Source organism: Schistocerca cancellata, chromosome 2 (assembly GCF_023864275.1).
Source record: "Schistocerca cancellata isolate TAMUIC-IGC-003103 chromosome 2, iqSchCanc2.1, whole genome shotgun sequence".
In the NCBI taxonomy this organism is placed as follows: domain Eukaryota; kingdom Metazoa; phylum Arthropoda; class Insecta; order Orthoptera; family Acrididae; genus Schistocerca; species Schistocerca cancellata.
Window position 1 is genome coordinate 760044310 of NC_064627.1, and position 18854 is coordinate 760063163.

General features: G+C 44.5%; 1 protein-coding gene across 1 annotated transcript in view; it reads left to right on the forward strand.

Moving 5' to 3' along the window:
• Positions 1-5259: 5259 nt before the first annotated feature.
• The window catches only part of LOC126162588 (ATP-binding cassette sub-family C member 4-like), a 166760-nt gene continuing 153165 nt past the window's right edge, over positions 5260-18854 (forward strand). The window contains exon 1 of the mRNA XM_049919190.1: positions 5260-5358. Within this exon, the coding sequence (XP_049775147.1) occupies positions 5285-5358 (74 nt within the window). The 5' untranslated portion in view covers positions 5260-5284. The remainder of the gene's footprint in view (positions 5359-18854) is intronic.

The window sequence follows — 18854 nt, forward strand, 5'->3', positions numbered from 1 at the left end:
CGCGGTAAAAAAAAAATTGCTGTTTTCAAGAGCGCGCCGTAGCGCGTTGTGTGAAGCAGTCGCCCTCCGTTTCTGGCAGTGGCGCCGCTGTGGCATTCGTAGCTTTGGTGTCTACCCCTGGTGGGAAAGCAGAAAGATTGCCTGTTCACGTGCATTTAATGGGCGCTATCAGCTCGGCAGTTGGTCAGTCGGGCTGAGGCTAGGTCAGTCTCGCGTCACCAGTTGCTGGTCTGTCTCTCGTTCGCATTTGTGCGGCAGTTAGTGTCTGTCTGTCGTCGGAATGCGAGTATGTCTGTCGTTTGGATCAAACTTTAAGCCAGAAAATAAGAGTCTTGCCACTGCGCCAGTAACTGAACTCAGTTAGTGGTCGCCCGGTCGGGGCTGAGTTCCTGCATCTGAGTTTACGCGTTACGCCGCCAGTCTGCTCGAGTTGCTCGGGCAACGGTCATTGGCGGTTGAATCGGTCGGTTGGTCGGTCGCGCACTGAGACACGAGATGACTTATCCGCCTTGAGCGTCGGCGCATGTGGGGTCCCCATGTGAGTCCAGTGGGCCGCACCGTATAGAAAGGGGTAGTGGTTTCGCGGTTGACGTGAGAGCAACAGGAGTGAAACCACGACATCGGGCTGGCCGGGGCGAGCTGCGACATCGTGAGACTGGAGATCGGCGCGCCTTCCTGCGTCCGTTGAAGCGGCTGGCAGCGGACGGTTCGGGAGAGCGTTGGGGGTGCTGCTCCAGGTCTTCGCCAGAAATCGCAGTTTATTAGAAGTTAAGTGATTGGAGATATTTTGTTTCATTTACTTGTTCAATTCTACTTGTTTTCTTGGTGAGGTCACCAGCCGCTTTGTTTTGGGGTCGTCCCGCCATTCTTCCCCGTTTGGCCACCCGCGGGAAGATGGTTGTTTGTGAATTGGGTGGTCCGTTTTTCCCTTGTGGAGTGGGGGAGGGTTAGAGCATTCTGCGGTTCGGGTTGTTCAGTAATCCCTCTGTCAATCTGCCATACGTTAATAAAAAAAAATGGCTCTGAGCACTATGGGACTTAACATCTATGGTCATCAGTCTCCTAGAACTTAGAACTACTTAAACCTAACTAACCTAAGGACATCACATAACACCCAGTCATCACGAGGCAGAGAAAATCCCTGACCCCGCCGGGTATCGAACCCGGGCGCGGGAAGCGAGAACGCTACCGCGCGACCACGAGCTGCGGACCATACGTTAATAGCTGCCTCTGTCATGTTTGTCGGATTCGGTGTTAACGAATTTATAGGATTAAGGTGTAAAGGCCGAATTCCTGAAATATGTTTTTATCTTGCCTATTATCTTGCGAGGCGATATATGTGTAATGTAGAGCATGTTGTACATTTTATGTAAGTATGAATTTCATGGGTTTTATTTAAATAGCCATTTTTATAAAGTTGCCACCCTTCCACCGTAAGAGTCCTTTTAAAAACAAATTGTACTTTCGGTGGCAAATAATTTCTTAGTGTGAGTGTTTGTACCATTTCCATCCCTCTTACGGGGTGCATAGCTAATGTGTTTGTGTGAGTTGTTAAAATCTTTAGTTTAAAGTAATCTGGTGTGTTGCAGATTTGCACCAGTGTAGTTTTTCAGAGGTTGTTGTGAGCGATCGTGACTACGGCCGTGTTGAAAGAGAGCGGCAAGCTTCTCAGCCCGAAGGCTCATACTGTCAATATTGTTCTTTCTGCCTCTAAATAAAATTGTAACTTGATATTTCCAGGGTGCTATTCTGCTTATAAATTTTAAATCTGTTTTTGAAAAAGCTTTTATGAATAAAATTCCCATTTGTTGAAGGTAATTTCATTTTCATCAGTTACTCCCTGGCAACTACTTCCACGCTCACCTAGTGTGATTAAATGTGTTAATGTTCTTGATGAATCGCTAGTAAATAAAGTAAATTCTTTAAGAAAAGATTTTGAAAGTAAATTCTCGGTTCACTAATCACTGGAAGTCACATGAGTGACAAATCCATCAGGGACATTTCCGTCCTTCCAAAGCTGCCCAGATCGACTGTCGGTGATGTGATTGTGAACTGGACATGCGAAGGAACAACTACAGCTAAACCAAGACCAGGCAGCCCTCAAACTGGCAGACAGGGGCAGTCGAGTATTGCTGAGGGTCGCTGTAAAAAGTCGCCTGAAATCAGTGGAATGAATCATTCGTGAGTTCCGAAGTGCTAGCAGTAGTTCAGTTAGCACCGTGACTGTGCTTAGGGACTAAGAAAGAATTGGGCGCACCCATACCTGTAATCGGTGCTAAGTGATCCTTGAGGTGACGTAAAGACCGACGCCCCTCGACAGCGTCTGACTGGAAACGATTGATCTGGAATGATGGATTACGCTATGCCCTGTGGCAATCCGATGGAACAGTTTGAGTTTGACGAAAGTCTAGAGAACGTTAGCTGCTATGATGTGTAGCACCAATGATGAAGTACAGGGGAGTTGATGTTATGGTACGAGCTTTTTTTGTGCTTATGGTATGGTTTCCTTCACGAGCGTAAGAAAACGCTAAAAATGCTGAAGTATACGAACACATTTAAAGTATTTTGTACTACGTACAATAGAGGAACAGTTCGGGGATGATGAATGATTGTATCAGCATTGGAGTGGGTCCTGTCAAAATCAACACCTGTCAGGCAATGGTTTGTGAACAGTGACATTCCTGAAATGGATCGGCCCGCCCAGAGTCTCAACTTGAACCTAGTGGAACGTTTTTAGGATTTATAGCGTCGACTTCGCTCCACACCCCAGCGTCCAACAGCACTGTCATCTTTGGTTTTGGCTCTTGAGAAAGAATGGGCTGCCATTTTTCAATGGGCATTCAGACACCTCAAGCCGTCATAAAAGCGAAGGATGGACACACTCCATATTAATGTCCACTAACAGGTGTTCGCATACTTTTGATCAAAGAGTATAAAGTATGTTATGCTATGAGAGCTGGTGACTACCAACGACCTCCTGATCCACTAGGGCCGGCCGCTGTGGCCGAGCGGCTCTAGGCGCTTCAGTCCGAAACCGCGCTGCTGCTACAGTCGCAGGTTCGAATCCTGTATTCATCTCTTGGTCTTCCTCTACGATTTTTAACCCCCACACTTCCCTCCAGCACTGCATTGCTGATCCCTTGATGCCTCAAAATGTGTCCTACTAACCGATCCCTTCTTCTAGTCAGGTTGTACCACAAATTTCTCCCCAATTCTATTCAGTACCTCCTCACTTGTTACGTGATCTACCCATCTAATCTTCAGTACTCTTCTGTAGCACCATATTTCAAAAGGTTCTATTCTCTTCTTGTCTAAACTGTTTACCAACCATGTTTCACTTTCATACATGTATACACTCCATACAAATACTTTCAGAAAGGACTTCCTGACACTTCAATCTATGCTCGATGTTAATAAATTTCTATTCTTCAGAAACGCTTTCCTTGCCATTGCCAGTCTACATTTTATATCCTCCATACTCTGCTTCCCAAATAGCAAAACTCATCTGTTACTTAAGTATCTCTTCTCCTAATCTAATTCCTTCTGCATCACCTGATTTGAATCCACTACATTCTATTATCCTCGTTTTGCTTTTGTGATATTCATATTATACTCACCTTTCAAGAAAATATCCATTCCGTTCAATTGCTCTTCCAAGTCCTTTGCTGTCTCTGACAGAATTACAATGTCATCGGCAAATCTCAAAGGTTTTATTTCTTCTCCTTGGACTTTAATTCCTACTCCAGATTTTTCTTTTGTTTCTTTTACTGATTGCTCATTATAAAGATTGAATAACATCGGCGATAGGCTACAACCCTGTCTCACTCCCTTCTCAACCACTGCTTCCCTTCCCTGCTCTTCGACTCTTATAACTGCCATCTGGTTTCTGTACAAATTGTAAATAGCCTTTCGCTTCCTGTATTTTGTCCATTCCACCTTTAGAATTTGAAAGAGAGTATTCCAGTCAACATTGTCAAAAGCTTTCTCTTAGTCCACAAATGCTATAAACGTAGGTTTGCCTTTCCTTATCCTATCTTCTATGAGAAGTCGTAGGATCAGTATTGCTTCGCGTGTTCCTACATTTCTGCAGAAACCGAAATGATCTTCCCCAAGGTTCGCTTCTACCAGTATTTCCATTCTTCAGCAAAGCATTCGTGTCAGTATTTTGCAACCGTGACTTATTGAAGTGACAGTTGGGTAATTTTCACACCTGTCAGCACCTGCTTTCTTTGGAATTGTAATTATTATATTCTTGTTGAAGTTTGGCGGTATTTCGCCCGTCTCACACATCTTGCTCACCCGATGGAAGAGTTTTGTCATGGTTAGCTCTTCCAAGTCTATCAGTAGCTCCAACTGAATATTGTCTACTCCCGGGGCCTTGTTTCGACTTAAGTCTTTCAGTGCTTTGTCGAATTCTTCACGCAGTATTATATCTCCCTTCTCATCTTCACCTACGTCCTCTTCTATTTCCATAATACTTCCCCTCGGAAATGTAGGTGAAAGAATTTACTTTGTTCAAATAACTTACAGGAATGCAGCCGGGTGACGTTGTCGACAACCGCCGATATTTCTACATGAGCACACTCTGTCACCTTCAAGGCAAAACGACTGCAAGTAGGCGCTGTGCAAGTGAATGTAGCCGGCCGCTGTGGTCGAGTGGTTCTAGGTGCTTCAGTCCGGAACCGCGCTGCTACTACTGTCGCAGGTTCGAATCTTGTCTCGGGCATGGATGTGTGTGATGTCCTTAGGTTAGTTAGGGGGCTGATGACCTCAGATGTTGAGTCCCATAGTGCTTAGAGCCGTTTTATCTACAAGGACTGCGTCACCTGTCCTTGGACATGTCACTGTGAATTGCATTTGTTTTAACTGCAAAGGTCAACCTGCACGCTGCTAGGTATTTGATCATTATGTACTGCAGGAAAGTGTATGCACAGCATATACAAGCATCCAGCAAAGTCCTCGCATAGCCGACAGACAGGATGTCAGAACCACAGAGTGAAAACATGCTAGAAAGCAGTTCTGAAATAGTGATTAGCGCACGTCCTGGCAGCAGCTGATAGCGCCCGGTCTGAGCCCTCCCGGCCTCGCGCTGTTCGCACACGCCCACACCTGCCGGTCTGATAAGCGCCACTCCGCACTGCATTCAGCTATATACGCAGCGGCGTCGCCCGCCGCCCTTACTGGCGACCAGACGTCGCGCAGCGCACCAACACCAGACACCAAGTGCCAGCCGCCGAGCACCAAGCGCCGAGCACCAGCCACCAGCCACCACACGCCGGCAGCCATGGACGCCGGCAAGAAGCGCACCCGCCACAACCCGCGCAAGACGGCCAACCCGCTCTCCGTGCTCTTCTTCTCGTGAGTCGCTACAGCTCCTCCAAGTTTCACTGCAACGCTAGCGCCAGCGGAACGTTGCCCTCACAAGTAGCCACCTGCAAGTGATGTCCGTCAATTCCCTGCTCCTCATTTATTTAGCATGTTCCGTGGGACACTGAGCGTCAAAGCTACTTGGTCATGAAAGGAGTCAGTAAATAGTTTCCAGCTGTTTGTAAAATTTATAGAAAAAAAGAGATTAAATAATTAATGCAATATGAAAAAATTTTGAGATAGCTTACAAATAAACGACGCGTTACAGAAAATAGTAACCACCTACTGTGAGGAACTACTGTTCAGAATAGGAGAGGTGTACCACAAGGAAATCTTTCAATTCATATTTGAAGAGTTGAAGTTCATCACTAATTTTTTTCATTTTTTTCTGGATGCCTACTGATAATGAAACCTTCTGAATAGCACATTCCTTTCTGTATAGTGATAAAGAAAGTGCTACCCATCTACAAATCGTTTTTTCGTCCAGTGTTCGCTGAAGTGATGTTGCAGTTTCTTCATCTACATCTACATTTATACTCCGCAAGCCACCCAACCGTGTGTGGCGGAGGGCACTTTACGTGCCACTGTCATTACCTCCCTTTCCTGTTCCAGTCGCGTATGGTTCGCGGGCAGAACGACTGCCGGAAAGCCTCCGTGCGCGCTCGAATCTCTCTAATTTTACATTCGTGATCTCCTCGGGAGGTATAAGTAGGGGGAAGCAATATATTCGATACCTCATCCAGAAACGCACCCACTCGAAACGCAAGCTACACCGCGATGCAGAGCGCCTTTCTTGCAGAGTCTGCCACTTGAGTTTGCTGAACATCTCCGTAACGCTATCACGCTTACCAAATAACCCTGTGACGAAACGCGCCGCTCTTCTTCGGATCTTCTCTATCTCCTCCAGCAAGCCGACCTGGTACGGATCCCACACTGATAAGCAATACTCAAGTATAGGTCGAACAAGTGTTTTGTAAGCCACCTCCTTTGTTGATGGACTACATTTTCTAAGTACTCACCCAATGAATCTCAACCTGGAACCCGCCTTACCAACAATTAATTTTATATGATCATTCCACTTCAAATCGTTCCGCACGCATACTCCCAGATAATTTACAGAAGTAACTGCTACCAGTGTTTGTTCCGCTATCATACAATCATACAATAAAGGATCCTTCTTTCTATGTATTCACAATACATTACATTTGTCTATGTTAAGGGTCAGTTGCCACTCCCTGCACCAAGTGCCTATCCGCTGCAGATCTTCCTGAATTTCGCTGCAATTTTCTAATGCTGCAACTTCTCTGTATACTGCAGCATCATCCGCGAAAAGCCGCATGGAACTTCCGACACTATCTACTAGGTCATTTATATATATTGTGAAAAGCAATAGTCCCATAACACTCCCCTGTGGCACGCCAGAGGTTACTTTAACGTCTGTAGACGTCTCTCCATTAATAACAACATGCTGCGTTCTGTTTGCTAAAAACTCATCAATCCAACCACACAGCTGGTCTGATATACCGTACGCTCTTACTTTGTTTATCAGGCGACAGTGCGGAACTGTATCGAACGCCTTCCGGAAGTCAAGGAAAATGGCATCTACCTTGGAGCCTGTATCTAATATTTTCTGGGTCTCATGAACAAATAAAGCGAGTTGGGTCTCACACGATCGCTGTTTCCGGAATCCATGTTGATTCCTACAGAGTAGATTCTGGGATTCCAGAAACGACATAATACGCGAGCAAAAAACATGTTCTAAAATTCTACAACAGATCGACGTCAGAGATATAGGTCTATAGTTTTGCGCTTCTGCTCGACGACCCTTCTTGAAGACTGGGACTACCTGTGTTCTTTTCCAATCATTTGGAACCTTCCGTTCCTCTAGAGACTTGCAGTACACGGCTGTTAGAAGGGAGGCGAGCTCTTTCGCGTACTCTGTGTAGAATCGAATGGGTGTCCCGTCAGGTCCAGTGGACTTTCCTCTGTTGAGTGATTCCAGTTGCTTTTCTATTCCTTGGACACTTATTTCGATGTCAGCCATTTTTTCGTTTGTGCGAGGATTTAGGGAAGAAACTGCAGTGCGGTCTTCCCCTGTGAAACAGCTTTGGAAAAAGGTGTTTAGTATTTCAGCTTTACGCGTGTCATCCTCTGTTTCAATGCCATCATCATCCCGAAGTGTCTGGATATGCTGTTTCGAGCCACTTACTGATTTAACGTAAGACCAGAACTTCCTAGGATTTTCTGTCAAGTGCGTACATAGAATTTTACTTTCGAATTCACTGAACGCTTCACGCATAGCCTTCCTTACGCTAACTTTGACATCGTTTAGCTTCTGTTTGTCTGAGAGGTTTTGGCTGCGTTTAAACTTGAAGTGAAGTTCTCTTTGCTTTCGCAGTAGTTTCCTAACTTTGTTGCTGAACCACGGTGGGTTTTTTCCGTCCCTCACAGTTTTACTCGGCACGCATTTGTCTAAAACGCATTTTACGATTGCCTTGAACTTTTTCCATAAACACTCAACATTGTCAGTTTCGGAACAAAAATTTTCGTTTTGATCTGTTAGGTAGTCTGAAATCTGCCTTCTATTACTCTTGATAAACAGATAGATCTTCCTCCCTTTTTTTTATATTCCTGTTTACTTCCATATTCAGGGATGCTGCAACGGCCTTATGATCACTGATTCCTTGTTCTGCGCTTAGAGAGTCGAAAAGTTCGGGTCTGTTCGTTATCAGTAGGTCCAAGATATTATCTCCACGAGTCGGTTCTCTGTTTAATTGCTCGAGGTAATTTTCGGATAGTGCACTCAGCATAATGTCACTCGATGCTCTGTCCCTACCACCCGTCCTAAACATATGAGTGTCCCAGTCTATATCTGGTAAATTGAAATCTCCACCTAAGACTATAACATGCTGAGAAAATTTATGTGAAATGTATTCTTCTGTATGAGTCAGTATTGCCTACAACATATCTCGGAGAGTTAGATCTAGAGATAGCTGAACAACAGCCAATTGACTCCTCAGAACTTCCTGACCGTCCTTTAATGGACTGAAAATATTCTTGGTGAGTGCGCACAGCTGACCCATAATATGATGCCATAAGAGACTGTAGCGTGAACGTAATGAAGCCTTCGCATTTCAGTGTCAAATACAGTGGAGATTCGCTGATGCAGCATTCAGTTTACGAGTCAGATCCTCAACGTGATACTTCCAAAAATGATTTTCATCTAAGACTCTAAAATAACCGTTGTCACTGACTGTTTGACCCCTATGGGACAGTAAAATTTCGCTTCCACAAGAATTCCTCGTGAGAAAATGCACACGCTGGTTATAATTAAGCTTACGCTATTTGAGCCAGTGTAGACGGAAAACTAGTAACCATTTGGGTACTAGACTTTGTAGGAACGATGTTCAGACTGTGCGCTGCACGATTTGCGTTATTATTAGTGTTACGGTCATGACTTTTCGTTAGGCGGCGGTACTGGTCACGACATCTGAACATTCCACGGTCCACCGTTCAAAAACTTTTTGTAACCTGGAACGTTAACACGGTAAACAATTAACAAATGTTAACCTCTCTTGTGGAAATTAAGACGTGTTTGTTTCAATAGTCTATTTGTTACTTTTCTGCCGCATGTACTTACAAATATTTCCACAAAGTTTCATTATCCTCCCATCACGGGGGCCCTCTCAAGTACCGAAAAGTTTTTTTGTAACCACGTTGTATACACTGCATACTATTACTGTTAAGCCAAGTGTGTCCGTTACCGACTACCGCAATCGATAGATCATTTAAATTAAATTCCACGTATTTTACAACAACACTTTTGTCAACTTAAAAAAGAAAATTTTTTAAGACTCATCGTGTCTAGTGGCTGATAACAGATTTATATCAAGAATAGGAATGGAACAGGAGTAAAACCATGTCTCATTTTCCACTTTACTTAATGCCTGTCAGATTCAAATATTTTCCCTGTTTATTCACATTAAAGGGCAACAGTCTGTTCCCTCCTTTGCAGACGTGAACCATTGTTGAGCGTTTCCCTAATCCCATAATGTTCCAACTTATGCAAAAATACTGTACGATCCATCATAAAAAGCCTTGCTAAATCAAAGAAAATACCTAGTATTACCGAACGACAGTTAACTCTGTATCTCGGGATTTCTAAATTTCATGCAGTCTTCCTGTATCCCGGTCTGTTGTAAGTCGGCTCCTATTCTAATATATCCTCTAAGACTTTTTGCAAACAATTTTTTCTTGTTTTTCACAGATTCTACGATCTTCCTAGCTATTCTCTCTGATGTCATTCTTCTACTGACTTCAGAGAAGTATAGCGTTATCTTCTCGCAGTCTGGCCTGGTTTATTTACTCTTGTACCACAGTTCATCAATTAGTCATACTCTAAATTAGTCCCATTGTTCCTACTCTATGGAATCCTTTCCAATATTATCGTCATTTTTCCCTACGTACTCACGTGCTCTCTTCCGTAGCTGAGCGACCAGCAAACTCTGATTCCCTATCGAAAGGCACAGCCAAGTATTTTTCCTTGTCGGGACGACTACAGAGGAAATCACTCAGCTTCGTGAGATCAAACCTTAATCTACTTCTAGGGGAGGTATAGTAGCGTCTTCGACAACAGTCGGAAGAGCTGTGTGCCTGCCACATGGAACCTTAAATGTTGCAATCCAGTGACGCAATAGGCATACGATGTAGCTGTGTCGGAATTCATTAGAATGATTGAAATCGATTACTTGTTATGGATGTTTCCGATGGCATCTAATATGATTACAGTTGCTTTGTGCTTTACTGGTAGCCATATCATCATTACGAATTCCACAAGGTAACTTTATGGTGGTTCCGAGCACTATGGGACTTAACATCTGAGGTCATCAGTCCCCTAGAACTTAGAACTATTTAAACCTAACTAACCTAAGGACATTACACACACCCATGCCCGAGGCAGGATTCGAACCTGCGACCGTAGCGGTCGCGCGGTTCCAAACTGTAGCGCCTAGAACCGCTCGGACACCCCGGCCGGCGTAACTTTATGTTCGCACTTTCTTGATCGTTCTAAACTTGCTTTCCATGATCCGTAGAGTTAATATTGTTGCGTATCTAAGGCTCTGCTTTTGGTTGTGATGTCTGAAGCCTTCTGAGGTGACATCATGTGTTCGCTGATATCACCTGAAGCCTCTCAGTCCCCCTTTCTATCACCTGAGCTAATGGTTAATACTGTCAACATCCTACTCGGAAACTGCAGCTTACTTGGACAATACATTACACAGACGTAGTCATGATTTTCTAGAGGACATTCTTAATTTTCACATAGCGTCCGAATTCCTCCAAAGTGTTTTGTCGATCGAATTGTAGGCCTGCTTAAAGTAAACTAACACGATCACTAACTTGGTGGCAGCCAGTGCGCACGTAAAAATTTTGTTCGTTTGAAGTGGAATTTAATGAAAACTCCCATTAGTGTTTGAGTATAGAATCGGTGATAAATAACTAACTGCCGCACCGTTCAAGGACTTTAGAGAGTCCAGAGAGAGGGATATGAGACTGAGTGACCCCATGAATCCTACAAGGAAAAAAATAGCAGATACTCAACTGTAGTTCGTTTGCGAAATTATACGGGAGTGTAGCTCCTCCGCCAAATAAAAAATGGTTCAAATGGCTATGAGCACTATGGGACTTAACTTCTAAGGTCATCAGTCCCCTAGAACTTAGAACTACTTAGACCTAACTAACCTAAGGACATCACACACCTCCATGCCCGAGGCAGGATTCGAAACTGCGACCGTAGCAGTCGGGCGGTTCCAGACTGTAGCGCCTAGAACCGCTCGGCCACTCCGGCCGGCGTGAAAAGAAAAGATTATCAATTCGTTTGGTTCAAAAGGATAAACTCTCAAATATTTCAGATTATGCCATGTAACCACATGGTTTATTTTTTTACTGTTTGTAACGTTGTCCCACGAACGTACACCTTTTTAAGAAACAACCTGGCAGATAAGAAAGCGTTCAAGGAAGCAGTTGCCCAGCGATAGGAAAGTTGTATGTCACATAGTACGAGGTGCATTCAAGTTCTAAGGCCTCCGATTTTTTTTCTCCTGGCAGGAAAGAGATAGAAACATGCGCATTGTTTTAAAATGAGGCCGCGTTCATTGTCAATACGTCCCAGAGATGGCAGCACCGTACGGCAGATGGAATTTAACCGCCAGCGGCGGGAATGAGAACTGTTTTAAATACTTAAAATGGCGACGTTTTCCTTACTTGAACAGCGTGCAGTCATTCGTTTTCTGAATTTGCGTGGTGTGAAACCAATTGAAATTCATCGACAGTTGAAGCAGACATGTGGTGATGGAGTTATGGATGTGTCGAAAGTGCGTTCGTGGATGCGACAGTTTAATGAAGGCAGAACATCGTGTGACAACAAACCGAAACAACCTCGGGCTCGCACAAGCCGGTCTGCCGCCGTTGGATAAGCAGCTGAGCAGCAAGTCGTATACTCCTAGCTCACTCATTTGTTACATAGTTTAATTCTTAATTTCTTTGCGTGTTTTTGGTTCTTGCATTGTTTAATTCATAAATTTCGGGCGTATTATAGTATTTGAGAGTTGTAGCATCGTGTTTTAATACCTGAATAGTGTAATTTCGCTTAGTCTCCTTCCGCCGCCGAGCAGTGTCAGCAGTGCGCATTACTGCATTTACTAGGCAATCTTGTATTTTAATAACCGTTTAAATTTTGTCGATTTGTTTACGCTCTCTGTAGATTAGTTCAGACGTTCTTAGCAAAACAGTTTTTAGCATGGATAGGGACTGCAACTGCTGTGTTCGGATGCAGGCTGAGTTGGCATCCCTTCGCTCCCAGCTTCAGGCAGTGTTGGCTTCGGTCACACAGCTTGAGGCTGTTGCCAATGGGCATCACTGTGGGGGTCGGGATGGGGGTTTGTCGGGGACGGCCAGCTCGTCCCACGCATCCCCTGATCGGACTACGACTGTGGTTGCCCGGGATACTGCCCGCATTGAGGCTGATCCCTCACCTGTGGTAGAGTGGGAGGTCGTTTCAAGGTGTGGCAGGGGGCGAAAGACATTCCGGAGGGCTGAACGGAAGGCCTCTCCAGTTTGTCTGACGAACCGGTTTCAGGCTCTGTCTCAGGCTGATACTGATCTTCGGCCTGACATGGCTGCTTGTCCTGTTCCAGAGGTTGCCCCTCAGTCTGCAATATCCGGGCAGTCGCAGAGGGTGGGCTTACTGGTAGTTGGGAGCTCCAACGTCAGGCGCGTAATGGGGCCCCTTAGGGAAATGGCAGCAAGAGAGGGGAAGAAAACCAATGTGCACTCCGTGTGCATACCGGGGGGAGTCATTCCAGATGTGGAAAGGGTCCTTCCGGATGCCATGAAGGGTACGGGGTGCACCCATCTGCAGGTGGTCGCTCATGTCGGCACCAATGATGTGTGTCGCTATGGATCGGAGGAAATCCTCTCTGGCTTCCGGCGGCTATCTGATTTGGTGAAGACTGCCAGTCTCGCTAGCGGGATGAAAGCAGAGCTCACCATCTGCAGCATCGTCGACAGGACTGACTGCGGACCTTTGGTACAGAGCAGAGTGGAGGGTCTGAATCAGAGGCTGAGACGGTTCTGCGACCGTGTGGGCTGCAGATTCCTCGACTTGCGCCATAGGGTGGTGGGGTTTCGGGTTCCGCTGGATAGGTCAGGAGTCCACTACACGCAACAAGCGGCTACACGGGTAGCAGGGGTTGTGTGGCGTGGGCTGGGCGGTTTTTTAGGTTAGATGGCCTTGGGCAAGTACAGAAAGGGCAACAGCCTCAACGGGTGCGGGGCAAAGTCAGGACATGCGGGGACCAAGCAGCAATCGGTATTGTAATTGTCAACTGTCGAAGCTGCGTTGGTAAAGTACCGGAACTTCAAGCGCTGATAGAAAGCACCGAAGCTGAAATCGTTATAGGTACAGAAAGCTGGCTTAAGCCAGAGATAAATTCTGCCGAAATTTTTACAAAGGTACAGACGGTGTTTAGAAAGGATAGATTGCATGCAACCGGTGGTGGAGTGTTCATCGCTGTTAGTAGTAGTTTATCCTGTAGTGAAGTAGAAGTGGATAGTTCCTGTGAATTATTATGGGTGGAGGTTACACTAAACAACCGAACTAGGTTAATAATTGGCTCCTTTTACCGACCTCCCGACTCAGCAGCATTAGTGGCAGAACAACTGAGAGGAAATTTGGAATACATTTCACATAAATTTTCTCAGCATGTTATAGTCTTAGGTGGAGATTTCAATTTACCAGATATAGACTGGGACACTCAGATGTTTAGGACGGGTGGTAGGGACAGAGCATCGAGTGACATTATACTGAGTGCACTATCCGAAAATTACCTCGAGCAATTAAACAGAGAACCGACTCGTGGAGATAACATATTGGACCTACTGATAACAAACAGACCCGAACTTTTCGAATCTGTATGTACAGAACAGGGAATCAGTGATCATAAGGCCGTTGCAGCATCCCTGAATATGGAAGTTAATAGGAATATAAAAAAAGGGAGGAAGGTTTATCTGTTTAGCAAGAGTAATAGAAGGCAGATTTCAGACTACCTAACAGATCAAAACGAAAATTTCTGTTCCGACACTGACAATGTTGAGTGTTTATGGAAAAAGTTCAAGGCAATCGTAAAATGCGTTTTAGACAGGTACGTGCCGAGTAAAACTGTGAGGGACGGGAAAAACCCACCGTGGTACAACAACAATGTTAGGAAACTACTGCGAAAGCAAAGAGAGCTCCACTCCAAGTTTAAACGCAGCCAAAACCTCTCAGACAAACAGAAGTTAAACGATGTCAAAGTTAGCGTAAGGAGGGCTATGCGTGAAGCGTTCAGTGAATTCGAAAGTAAAATTCTATGTACCGACTTGACAGAAAATCCTAGGAAGTTCTGGTCGTACGTTAAATCAGTAAGTGGCTCGAAACAGCATATCCAGACACTACGGGATGATGATGGCATTGAAACAGAGGATGACACGCGTAAAGCTGAAATACTAAACACCTTTTTCCAAAGCTGTTTCACAGAGGAAGACCGCACTGCAGTTCCTTCTCTAAATCCTCGCACAAACGAAAAAATGGCTGACATCGAAATAAGTGTCCAAGGAATAGAAAAGCAACTGGAATCACTCAATAGAGGAAAGTCCACTGGACCTGACGGGATACCAATTCGATTCTACACAGAGTACGCGAAAGAACTTGCCCCCCTTCTAACAGCCGTGTACCGCAAGTCTCTAGAGGAACGGAGGGTTCCAAATGATTGGAAAAGAGCACAGATAGTCCCAGTCTTCAAGAAGGGTCGTCGAGCAGATGCGCAAAACTATAGACCTATATCTCTTACGTCGATCTCTTGTAGAATTTTAGAACATGTTTTTTGCTCGCGTATCATGTCATTTCTGGAAACCCAGAATCTACTATGTAGGAATCAACATGGATTCCGGAAACAGCGATCGTGTGAGACCCAACTCGCCTTATTTGTTCATGAGACCCAGAAAATATTAGATACAGGCTCCCAGGTAGATGCTATTTTTCTTGACTTCCGGAAGGCGTTCGATACAGTTCCGCACTGTCGCCTGATAAACAAAGTAAGAGCCTACGGAATATCAGACCAGCTGTGTGGCTGGATTGAAGAGTTTTTAGCAAACAGAACACAGCATGTTGTTATCAATGGAGAGACGTCTACAGACGTTAAAGTAACCTCTGGCGTGCCACAGGGGAGTGTTATGGGACCATTGCTTTTCACAATATATATAAATGACTTAGTAGATAGTGTCGGAAGTTCCATGCGGCTTTTCGCGGATGATGCTGTAGTATACAGAGAAGTTGCTGCTTTAGAAAATTGTAGCGAAATACAGGAAGATCTGCAGCGGATAGGCACTTGGTGCAGGGAGTGGCAACTGACCCTTAACATAGACAAATGTAATGTATTGCGAATACATAGAAAGAAGGATCCTTTATTGTATGATTATATGATAGCGGAACAAACACTGGTAGCAGTTACTTCTGTAAAATATCTGGGAGTATGCGTACGGAACGATTTGAAGTGGAATGATCATATAAAACTAATTGTTGGTAAGGCGGGTACCAGGTTGAGATTCATTGGGAGAGTGCTTAGAAAATGTAGTCCATCAACAAAGGAGGTGGCTTACAAAACACTCGTTCGACCTATACTTGAGTATTGCTCATCAGTGTGGGATCCGTACCAGGTCGGGTTGACGGAGGAGATAGAGAAGATCCAAAGAAGAGCGGCGCGTCTCGTCACTGGGTTATTTGGTAACCGTGATAGCGTTACGGAGATGTTTAATAAGCTCAAGTGGCAGGCTCTGCAAGAGAGGCGCTCTGCATCGCGGTGTAGCTTGCTCGCCAGGTTTCGAGAGGGTGCGTTTCTGGATGAGGTATCGAATATATTGCTTCCCCCTACTTATACTTCCCGAGGAGATCACGAATGTAAAATTAGAGAGATTAGAGCGCGCACGGAGGCTTTCAGACAGTCGTTCTTCCCGCGAACCATACGCGACTGGAACAGGAAAGGGAGGTAATGACAGTGGCACGTAAAGTGCCCTCCGCCACACACCGTTGGGTGGCTTGCGGAGTATCAATGTAGATGTAGATGTAGATGTAGATGATTGAGAAAGTGGAGAAAACTGTTTTGGGGGATTGCCGAATGACTGTTGAACAGATCGCCTCCAGAGTTCGCATTTCTGTGGGTTCTGTGCACACAATCCTGCATGACGACCTGAAAATGCGAAAAGTGTCATCCAGGTGGGTGCCACAAATGCTGACGGACGACCACATGGCTGCCCGTGTGGCATTTTGCCAAGCAATGTTGACGCACAACGACAGCATGAATGGGACTTCCTTTTCATTGGTTGTGACAATGGATGAGACGTGGATGCCATTTTTCAATCCAGAAACAAAGCGCCAGTCAGCTCAATGGAAGCACACATATTCACCGCCACCAAAAAAATTTCGGGTAACCGCCAGTACTGAAAAAATGATGGTATCCATGTTCTGGGACAGCGAGGGCGTAGTCCTTACCCATTGCGTTCCAAATGGCAGTACGGTAACAGGTGCATCCTACGAAAATGTTTTGAAGAACAAATTCCTTCCTGCACTGCAACAAAAACGTCCGGGAAGGGCCGCGCGTGTGCTGTTTCACCAAGACAACCCACCCGCACATCGAGCTAACGTTACGCAACAGTTTCTTCGTGATAACAACTTTGAAGTGATTCCTCATGCTCCCTACTCACCTGACCTAGCTCCTAGTGACTTTTGGCTTTTTCCAACAATGAAAGACACTCTCCGTGACCGCACATTCACCAGCCGTGCTGCTATTGCCTCAGCGATTTTCCACTGGTCAAAACAGACTCCTTAAGAAGCCTTCGCCGCTGCCATGGAATCATGGCGTCAGCGTTGTGAAAAATGTGTACGTCTGCAGGGCGATTACGTCGAGAAGTGACGCCAGTTTCATCGATTTCTGGTGAGTAGTTAATTAGAAAAAGAAATCGGAGGCCTTAGAACTTGAATGCACCTCGTACGGCTCGCTGTTGGAGGGGTCGTAAGCCGCCCAAGAGCGTAACCACACTATCTGAAAATAGAGGGTTTACCGTCCCAAGCAGGCAGGACAACAGGTCGTTAACAATAAGAGGCACTTGCCGAGCAGTGACTCTGTCACTAGGTACTTCAACGGCAGCCGATGTCGACGGATAACACTACAGTGTCACAAATTTATGTAAAATGCGCGTTTACGGTGATAATGTCACGAATGTGTCCATTCGTTGAGGCCACCTGTAACTGAGGTTAAATCGTTCTTGCACCAGAGATCTGAAATAACTCACACCTCTTCGCTTGCTTGGAAACGTTTGTCAGTTGTGCGTACTGTCAAATCGTGATAGTTTTTTGTTACAGCTCCTTGCTCTCGGAACGCTATAAACATCAGTGATAAAGCAGCTTCTGTCATGGATTATTTCCCTCTACAAATGAATCACTGAATATATGCTGGCAGACCATTACTTTCATATTCTTTGTATCTTTTATCTTCAGTAAGTTTCGTAAAATCTCAAGAAATCCTGTTGTAGTATGGAAGATCAACCTGATAACATTCATGGACCCCACTACTGCCGCGCGACCGCTACGGTCGCAGGTTCGAATCCTGCCTCGGGCATGGATGTGTGTGATGTCCTTAGTTTAGTTAGGTTTAAGTAGTTATTAGTTCTAGGGGACTGATGACCTCAGATGTTAAGTCCCATAGTGCTCAGACCCATTTGAACCCCACTACTGCCCAACTACAATATCCCGCGGTGTGTGAGGCTGCGAAATCTATCAGAATCGGAGTAACGGACCTACCCAGGCTCCATCACACTCCCCTTACGACTCCATATAAATCGTAAATTACGCAACGGAATCGCTGTCTTGAAATGCCCTAAAATAGAATCATAAGGTGGGAAATTGCAATGATCTCTGTATGTAGCTACTCCTCTGGCCAACTGAAAACCAAAACAAATACATTTTTTGCAACAGTTAACATACAAACACTTTTGCTACCAGGTTAACTTTATAAACTGAGAGATACATTAAAAGAAAAGAAGATTCAAATTTTGGCACTTCAAGAAACACGGATAACGGACGATAATACCATGGTTTTCGGCGATTATGTCTTTTTAAAAGTAAAAACTTATGAAAGGATGTGTAACGATACACCACATCTGAGAGTTGCTTTTGCAGTTTCCAAAAGTATTTTAAATTCAATAACAGAGGTAAAACCCGTTGATAATAGACTAATGACAATTTTTCTTAAATGTGCAAATAAAGCATATACTTCAATTAATGCCCATATGCCAGTCAATGAGGAAAACCGTACAAAACCTGAAGAAGTTGATGAAGCTTGGGGAACGTTAGAAAGAATCATCTCGAAAATTCCCTCAAACCATGTTAAAATTTTAGTAGGTGATTTTAATGTTCAATTAAGTAACGAGAAAAAATATAAGAAAACGGTGAATCGATTTCCTGTGCATAAATGGAGAAACCAAAAGTGGCCAAAGACTTCTTGAAACGTGCAAAAATTTTAACTTTAAAATCATGTCATCAAATTTTAAAAAGAACCCTTCTGAACAAAAACTTCGAGGGCACCCAGTACATTTATTGGGGAATGTCAAATCGATCATAAAACAATTTCATACAGTAACTACAAAGAAATTTTAAATGTCCACTTAGGAAAGGGGCTAAAATTGATTCTAACTATTATTTAAGGCGAATAAAAGTAAAGCAAAAGATGTTATCCCAAAATTTGATACTGCTAAAATAACCCCAACTCTAACAAGCGAACTTGACAAGAAACACTCCCACAATTGGCAAAACCTAAAAGAAAAGTTCATCAAAACAGTACAAAATTTAATTCCGCTTAGAAAGAAACAAAAACACCCTTGGTGGAATGCGGATT